Source organism: Octodon degus, unplaced genomic scaffold (assembly GCF_000260255.1).
Source record: "Octodon degus isolate 3935 unplaced genomic scaffold, OctDeg1.0 scaffold00007, whole genome shotgun sequence".
Classification (NCBI taxonomy): domain Eukaryota; kingdom Metazoa; phylum Chordata; class Mammalia; order Rodentia; family Octodontidae; genus Octodon; species Octodon degus.
The window spans coordinates 1200811-1209676 of record NW_004524583.1 but is presented as its reverse complement, the minus strand read 5'-3'; the positions used below and the strand labels follow the sequence as shown (position 1 = coordinate 1209676).

General features: G+C 36.9%; 1 protein-coding gene across 15 annotated transcripts in view; it reads left to right on the top strand.

The window, feature by feature from the left end:
• The window catches only part of Phldb2 (pleckstrin homology like domain family B member 2), a 132954-nt gene that overhangs the window by 100296 nt on the left and 23792 nt on the right, over positions 1-8866 (top strand). For 8 of the 15 annotated variants that reach the window (XM_023702053.1, XM_023702020.1, XM_023702018.1 and 5 more), the window contains 4 exons: positions 2172-2261; positions 4629-4772; positions 5406-5591; positions 7878-8018. In XM_023702053.1, coding sequence (XP_023557821.1) covers positions 2172-2261; positions 4629-4772; positions 5406-5591; positions 7878-8018 — 561 coding nt within the window. The remainder of the gene's footprint in view (positions 1-2171; positions 2262-4628; positions 4773-5405; positions 5592-7877; positions 8019-8866) is intronic. The other 7 variants (XM_004624704.3, XM_012517090.2, XM_023702055.1 and 4 more) reach the window with 4 other exon arrangements.

Sequence of the window (8866 nt, the reverse complement as noted above, 5' to 3'; positions counted from 1 at the left end):
AAATAAAAAAAAAATAAAAATAAAACACTGTGCTGGCATAAAAATAAACATATAGATAAATGGGATAGAAATGAGAGTCCAGAAATAAGCCATAGTTATATTATATATATATTTTTAATGTATTTGATACAGGGTCTCACTATGCAGCCTGACCTCATAGTGATCTTCCTGTTTTCACCCTCCCCAGCTGGGATTACAGGTGTGCACCACCATGCCCAGTCTCAGTGGCCGGGGGCAGGGCTAGAGCCGCATATGGTTCCAGGGATTGAACCCTGGTCCCTGTGCTTGCTTAAGCAGGTGCTTAGGCCACTGAGCTATCTTGCTGGCCTCATATTTATACTATTGATTTTTGTTTTTTTAAAGTAGTTTAGTTTGTATTATTTATTTATTTTAAAGTATTAATACAGGGTCTACAGGGTCTCACTACACAGATCAGATTCATAGTGCTCCACCTGTTTTCAGCCTTCCAAGTGCTGGGATTGCAGGCCTGTACCACCACGCCCAGTCTCATTCACCGTCAGTGCACCCCAGGGGCGGGGCCAGCAAGGCACACCAGGGATTGAACCCTGGTCCCTGCATCTGCCTGAGCAGGCACTTTAATCCACTGAGTTATCTGGCTGGCTGTTATTACTGATTTTTGGACAGAGGTTCTGAAGCAATTCAGGAGAGAAAGGAAATCTTTTCAACAAATAGATCCAGTATGTAACTATAGAAAAAAGATCAACATCCTTATATCACATATATAAATTAATTCAAGACAGGTTCCAGACCTAAATAAAAAAAATTGAAATGAAAAGCTTCCAAATATACTAGTGTCTTGGATAACAGTTTCTTACAGAAAATTACAAAAATACAATTATATCTAGAATATGTTAAAACTCCTTCACTTCAATAATCATCAGTAAAGTTTTAAAAAGTCAGCAATAGTCTTGAGCAGCCATGTTACAAAGGAAGGTATAGGAAGGGCCTGTAAGTCACGTGGAGAAATACTCATCGTTGGTCATTGAGAAAGTATAATTAAAGCAATCATGATTCATCTCACCCCGCCTAAAATGACTAACATTTCAAAGTAAAATGGGTAAATGTCAGCAAGGAAGTCAACTCACAGGCCCCCTGGCTAAGTGAAATGTGCAGCCCCTTCAGAGAACAACTTGGTAGTTTATCTTCCAACTTAAAGCATAGGTTCAGCCTGTGATCCTGGACAATTTACACAGGGGAGGGGAAATGAAAAATTTCTCTGTGTATGAGACAGTTTAAAGTAGCTTAATATCCAAAAGAAAAAAATATTTACCAATAGGTACATGGGTAAGCAAGGTATATATATATATATATATATATATATATATATATATATAATATTTTACTACATATATTACAGTACTTTTCAGCAATAAAACAGTGAATTATAGATGTATGTAATATCACAGAGTAGAAAGCAGCTACACAGAAGAGTGCATATTATATCATTTCACCTATTTCCTTCTTAAGAAATCAAAACAAGGGCAGCCCAATGGGGTGGTGATTGACAGGAAGGTATTATGGAAAAATTCTGGGGTAATAAAAATAATCTTTATATCAGCTGGAATGTTGTTCCACTTGTTAAAAGTTGGGATTCAGGATCAGTACATTTCTATGCATATAGGTTATACTATAATAAATAAAGAATATGACCCATAAATATTCTTCTGAAGGTTGTTTAACACTGGATTAACTAAAGATGGATCATGAGCCAAAGTTTTGAGATCATAAAAGTTTCTACCACAAAGTTTCAAAAGAAAATGTATTACTGGGCTATGACCTTAGATGACCAGAGGACACTTAGGGATATATTTCTTAAAAGGATAAAAATTTTACTTAAGAAAATGCGTGAAAGATAAGGTTTATAAAAGACTCAGAATGTGCCTCCTATTCTTCCAATCAAATTTCAACTATTTTTCAATTTTTAAACACATGAAAAATTATACAGCTAAATATATTGAAAACACTCATGGATCCTGCCAACTAGTGGATGGTGAGAAATTATAAGGGGAAGTGTTGATGGAGACTGAGGAGAGGAAATAGAAATGGGGCCGGTGTGTAGGGTTTTGTTGTTTGTCCATAATGCAAAGTTGCTGTGTTTCTCAGCTGTATCCAAGGTGAACTCCAAGCTCATTACATGTTTATTTCTTCAGGAAAAGGAGAATCTTTGTAATCTGGAAAAGAAATACTCCAGCCTCTCAGGGGGGAAAGGGTTTCCTATTAACCCTAATACTTTAAAGGAGGTAAGCCATGATCTTTTGCATGTGTCCTTAGCCCTATGGACCTGTGCTTTTTTAGTTGAATAGTAAAGATAAGCTTAAATGGTTCCTGAAGGCACTCCATGTTTTGATGGTTTTCTTAACTTTCATTATTGTATGCTTTGAGGATTTCAGGAAGTATCTTTGTGTCTAGTGTGTGTGTGTGTGTGTGTGTGTGTGTGTGTGTTTCTGGCAGAGCCTAAGGTATCTTGGAGTTTCAAAAACATGTAGAATCTTCCAGCATGTAGACCAAGATAAGCTTACATTTTCTACTTTCCTTTTTGCAATGTCCTTTGTCACTCCTCCTCTTTTACTCTTTTCTCCTGAGTCTTAAGGAACAGGATCATGCCCTCAAATATTTGAGAAAATAATCTAATTTGTTTCTTCTGTTTATCTTCCAAATGTTATTTCTGGAACTCTCTTCTCTAGTTGGAAACTCCTGTTTACATTCAGCTTTACATACTCTATCCAACCTTGTCTGGTCCCTAATACCACTCTTTTTGAAATACTACTTGATAGATTAGATGTGATGTTTAAGTAAATACAGGAAAGCGTCCTGAATGGTACCATTATTCCACTTCAAATAATGAGGCTGACAGTATCTTTTACTGAGACAGAGAAAAGAGTAAGCTTAGAAAGGAACATTTGGATTTTGACAATGGGTATCCAGAGTTTGAAGGGCTTGTGGCACCAAAATGAACTGGATGGTCTCTAAGGTCTCTTCATCCTTCATTTCCTGATGGAAAAATAAAATCTTTCACTTTCTGTTAATGAGTTAGTCTCATTTTCCTTAAGGCTTTTAGCGTCAGAAACACACTTGGCTTATTGACCACTGCATAGTTGCATGGTTTGTGCTGTTCCAGTAGCTGCCTTGTCTTTTTCATGTACAAAAGACATTATTCATAAAACGCTTTTGATTTTTGCTTCCATCTTTGCTTTCACTTCTATTCTTTCTCTCTCTGTTTTGAAGAGCGTTGAATTTATAGCCATATTCTTTAAAGAACTCCCACTTTTGACAGATAGCATACACATTAGAAACAACTGAGTGGGATGATCTGTAACCATGTACAGACCTCAGTCCCTAGCTTTGAGACATTCTATCAGTAGAACAAAAGAATAATTCAAAGTTGCTAATTTTCTTTCTGATTCACATATAAGATGGAATTTTGACAATCTAGTTAATTATTTCCTTTCTTTAGTTTCAACTTTATAAACCTAACGTACTGTCTGCAGCCCTTTTGGAAGTTCATGACTGATATGCACAGTTGATAAGCAGTCAGCTTTAAGCTTCCTTCGCTTTGTCATAAAAGTTCTCAACAGAAATTGATTTCCAACCTAGAGGTTTTCCTTCAGCAACACCACATCACAGTGTCTTGTCTTTTCCAGGGTCACTTTTTGAAGACATTAATGAGCAAATTAAAGAACTCAATTGTCAAATTTAACTCCATTTCACTTTTAAAAGAGAGGCTTATTTCATGTACTTTATTCTTTTTCACATTGCTTTATTAGTAGGTGGGCAAATCATGACTGATCTGCATAAATTTTTTGCATGAAAATGTAAAAATACCTTTTCCACAAATATATTTGGTTCTCAAAGATTTTCATTCATGGGTATTTTCTCCTAGCTGAATCCAGAACTGAAATTCTCTGTCCTGGGGGCTGAATTGGAGGGTGGGGAAAATGCCTTGAATTGAAATACCAATAGTGCGCGTGTGTGTGTGTGTGTGTGTGTGTGTGCACGTGTGCTTGCCTGAGTGAGAAGACAGAGTGCTTTTTTATTTTTTCTCAATTGACATGCCCCAAAGCTAAATTCCATTAGAAATAAATTAGAGTTTTATAAATGTTTTCTTAATGGAAAATACAGTATCTTTCAGCCCACTTCCACTTACACATTAATTCATCAAGAAACAAAAGATGGGACAATCTTAGAGCAATGATTTGTGGAAAAGGTTCTTAAATTGGGGAGTGAGTGATTGCACTGTCAGTTTTGTCTTGGAGATTTTTTGACAAGTGATTCTTTTTGAAGTATATATAGTGACAACCTCATTTCATCCAAAGAATGAACGCTGATTTACCTCTGGATATTTTAAAATTGAAGGCATAACGTTTATAATAAAATCATCTTGATTTCACTAGAAGAATCATGTATGTTTAGAAAGCCATTTTTCAAAATTAAGCATCATAAATAAATCCATTTTAATTGCTGATTATTCTCCTAATGAAACATTTGATAATACCAAGATATCTTGCTGTGGCGCTCTCAGCTAACTCCATTGTACTGAGAACATTAATACTCTCGCATGCCTCTGCTTTTGCTTTCTTTGTGTCTAACTTCTGAATTCCTCCTTTTAGGGCTATCTCAGTGTAAATGAATTTAATGAGCCACCTGGCCATTCCACGAATCTCTCCCCTTCCACTCAGTTCCCTGCTGATGCTGATGCTGCTGTCACTGAGCCTGCCTCAGCTGTGCCGGTGAGCCAGCCGCAGAGTCCAGAGGTGTGTGGCCACAACATTCCATTCATTCACTGCTGTTGCTCATGTCAGAATTAACCCATGGTTAGCGGATGACTGGTGAAATGAAAATGTACGTGACCCACAGATGTTGGTTTGGCCAGAGTGTCAAAGATTATAAATGATGCCAGGTTTATAGAACAGAACAAGTTGGGGGTTCTGGTCCATCACTTAAAATGTTAGAAACTATGCCATAGATGTTACAAAGGGCAGGATGAGGACAAGTAATGTGAGATAGGTAAGCTCAACACCCTACCATTTTAACCTGACCTAGTTTTCTTACAAACTCAAAAACCTGTCTAAAATTTTTGATTTGAATCACCTTGCCAGTTTGAGTTTTGCATTGTTTTGTTTTATAATCTAGTTTCTTTTAACAATAAGCATTTTTTAATAATAAAAATACTGTTGAGAGTAGCCAATAACAGTATGTTAAATACTTTGCAGTGATCTAAGTTGATTGCAGCGTGGGATTTTAACAAGAGATTACATTGAAAGATATTGTTCGTCATTTGTAACTTTCTAACATACAACGAACAGAAGGAACAGATTATTGATTTCATTTTTCTTATCCTTTCATTTCATATGGACACACATATACCTTTTCTTTCTCCTGTAAAGCAAAGATCTCCTGTCTGTTCTGGATTTATGTTTCCCTCCACCCTTTCTCTTCATCCTGTCACTCAACCTCCATCAGCCCCTTCGCGGGAAGTCATGGCTACATCTGTCAATTTTTCCCCTCTAAATGATACACCTCCTCCTCTACCAGCTAAGAAACACAGGAGGCAGCAGCAGCAGGAGCAACAGGTAATTAAGGAGTGTATGAGTTTTATTTTACATTGGTAACAAAATCACTTCTTTTTTAAAATTTTATATAATTGATACAGAATCTCACTATGCAGCTCGGACTCATAGTGATCCTCCTGCTTCAGCCTCCCTCGTGCTGGGATTATAGGCAATTGCCACCGCGCCCAGTCTCAAGGAAGGCTCAGCACACCCAGGGTGGGGCCGGCACAGCATGCAGTGCCAGGAACAAAACCCTGCACTAGCCAGGCAGGCGCTTAGTCCTCTGAGCTATCTTCCTGGCCCAACAAAAGTGCTTCTATAATCTATTCTTCAATTTTTTCAGAGGTGACTTTTTAAAAAGACAAATTGCATGCTCCTTTTGTTGTTGTTTTGTTTTCTTTAAGGGTATTTCCTATGTTCCGAAGGTAGTTGGGATTGTTAAAAAGTTTCTAGAGGTTAATTATCCTCAACTGGCTTTTTGTATGTTTAAGCAAATCTCAAATCTTCATCAACACAAAAATATTTTTATTGTAGATTACAAAAGCCGTAATAACTAAAATTCCCTTGAGTATGTGTCAAAATTTGCCAAGTAAATATTTCTTTTCTTCCTTCTAATAATCCCGTGAAAAAATTATCTCATCTAGAAGTGTAAGGAATTGAGGCTAAGTCTAGTTAAGTCGTTTGTCCCAGGTTACATCATGTGTAGCACATTGTCTAGAACAGCAATTTTCATTGACCAAAGTTTTAAATAATTTATTATTCCAATCCATTCTTTTTAACACACATGTTGGTGCTTAGATATTCAAAAAAACTATTTTGAAACTAATAGTTTTAAAACTATTTCAACTTTTATGCTCACTAGCTCCTCAAAGAACTCAAGTGCTGTTTTTTAATACCAATGTTCCTTCTCATTTCTTCAGCATACCTGTAATATTAGTGTTTGTTGAAAGATTGCAGCTCATCACTCTCTTCAGGTATAGCTACCTGGACTGATATAAAAATGAATTGCTAGGAATAGTAGATCCAATAAGTGATGTCTACAAGGGGGTAGCTAGGAGAATGGCAGGACCAAACACTTCACTTCGCTGTTTCTCTGAATGACAGCTTTATTGAGGGCAAGGGACATCTTTGGACTAATAGAGGAGCCCTCTGTTTTCTGCTAAAATCACATAAGTCGTTTTCAATGAGGTTTCTTTCTTATTTTATTAAGCTACTACTATTGTGCAATATTGGGAAGGTTTGATTTCAGAACTTGTGACAATTGGTAATAGTAAGAATAAGAATGCCATATTCTGATGCCATTTTTCCATCAAAATGGCAATTAATTGACCAAATTGTGAAGTTTTTATTGTAATATGGACTGCCTTGCCATGAATACCAGCTCTGTCATGTTCTAGTTGCATGACTCTGGGCAAGTTTATTTAACCTCTCTTCAACCCAGATTCTTCATTTGTAAAATAATGATATAATACTAACTGAACAGGTTAATTATAACACTGAGTGAGGTAATATAGAGCATCACCTGAAATTTAGTAATTTTTTAATAAGTATTAGTATAAGTAGATCATTGTAAAGTAACAAAGGAGATATTTGTCCTATTGGCATACATTAATTTTTATGTATTTCAGAATGTTGATCTTGGTATTAACATGATCAAACCTAAAGAACATTTAGTCAGGAAATCATGTTGCTATTGAAGACATTTCAAACTGACAAAGATCTTGCCTTAGAAATCTGAAAAAAAAAAAATGTAAATATGAGCTATTTTTGTAAAATCTCTTCGATCAAGACCTTTTCATATTCAAAGGTAACCTAGAAGGATCTCTTTAAAGGGAAACTTCATGTGGATGCAGACTGTTTATGTGATGAAATAGTATTACCATTTCTAGACGACTTCCTGTTTATTTGTTCTTCCCTTCATCCTCTTCCTTCTCTCTTTCTTGTCCACCTCACACTGGGATCTGTGTCACACACAGAGCTGTTGAGACAGATTAGGGTAAACTTGCCCTGGCCACTGGCTGTTCTGCCATCTATATGACAACCATTACAATAATTTGTAGGTCATCCTGAGGCCCCAGGGCAGCAAGCACTGCAGAAGTGAAAGATGAATTTTTTTAAATGTTGTAGGCTCAGAAATACATTCTCCTGGTGTCTAGAAACATTAAATGATAATCTGAACAAAAGGATAAATTGAATATTTTTTTTAAATTTTTGAAACTTCTTTGTAAGTGCGTAATTCTTCATTCCTTCAGTGATCTGTTTCAGTTAGTCAAGTTTTGCTGTTTTGCTTTACATTTGCATTTAAAGCACTTTAGAAGTCTGGAAGAAAGGAAAAAACAGCATAAAGAAGGCCTCTATCTGAGTGACACTTTGCCTCGAAAGAAAACCACACCTTCCATCTCCCCACATTTCAGCAGTGCTACAGTGGGGAGAAGCACCACCCCAAAGGTAGGACTCGGAAGAGCCACAGAACTCACTTTCTGGGAGTCTTTCCCTCATGTTCCCCAACGTGCAGAAGCCTGCCAGAGAAAACACTGATTTGGAAGCCATTGCATTTGCTTGTTTGGCAGCCAGCATCAAGCTGCCTCTTCTATTCAGAGAACATTTGGAATTGTCTGTTCCTGGGCCAAAGGTATTTTCTAACACCATGATAAAAGGCAGCGAATGACCTTCACTAACATGATAGACTCCCAGGGCTGTGTCCCATATTTAGAAATAAGATAGGATATAGATGCAGGGTTCCAAGAATACCAGGACCAAGTATTGGTCACCTGTACATACCTGAAATGGGTTGGCACTGTGTCTGAATTGCCTGCCACCTTTTAAAATCCAGCAATACCATGCAGCAGAATTTCCTACTTACTACTGCCCTGATTGTACATATGGACAAAGTAAGGTGTAATGGAACTAAATGACTGGCTCAGGAGCCCAAAACTGGTATGGGGGCAGCCAGCATGTGAGCCCCTGCCGTCCAACACCTATACCTCCGTGTGCTAGGGCTCATTGTAGAAACATAGGAAGAGGAAAGAGAGGGATTCTTTGTTGGACAGACTTTGGGCCCTTCTTTCGTCCTTCATCAGAGTAAGGATTTTTATTTTATTTATTTATTTAATTTATTTATTTATTTATTTATTTATTTATTTGCAGTACCAGGTTCCTTCTCATTTCTTCAGCATACCTGTAATATTAGTGTTTGTTGAAAGATTGCAGCTCATCACTCTCTTCAGGTATAGCTACCTGGACTGATATAAAAATGAATTGCTAGGAATAGTAGATCCAATAAGTGATGTCTACAA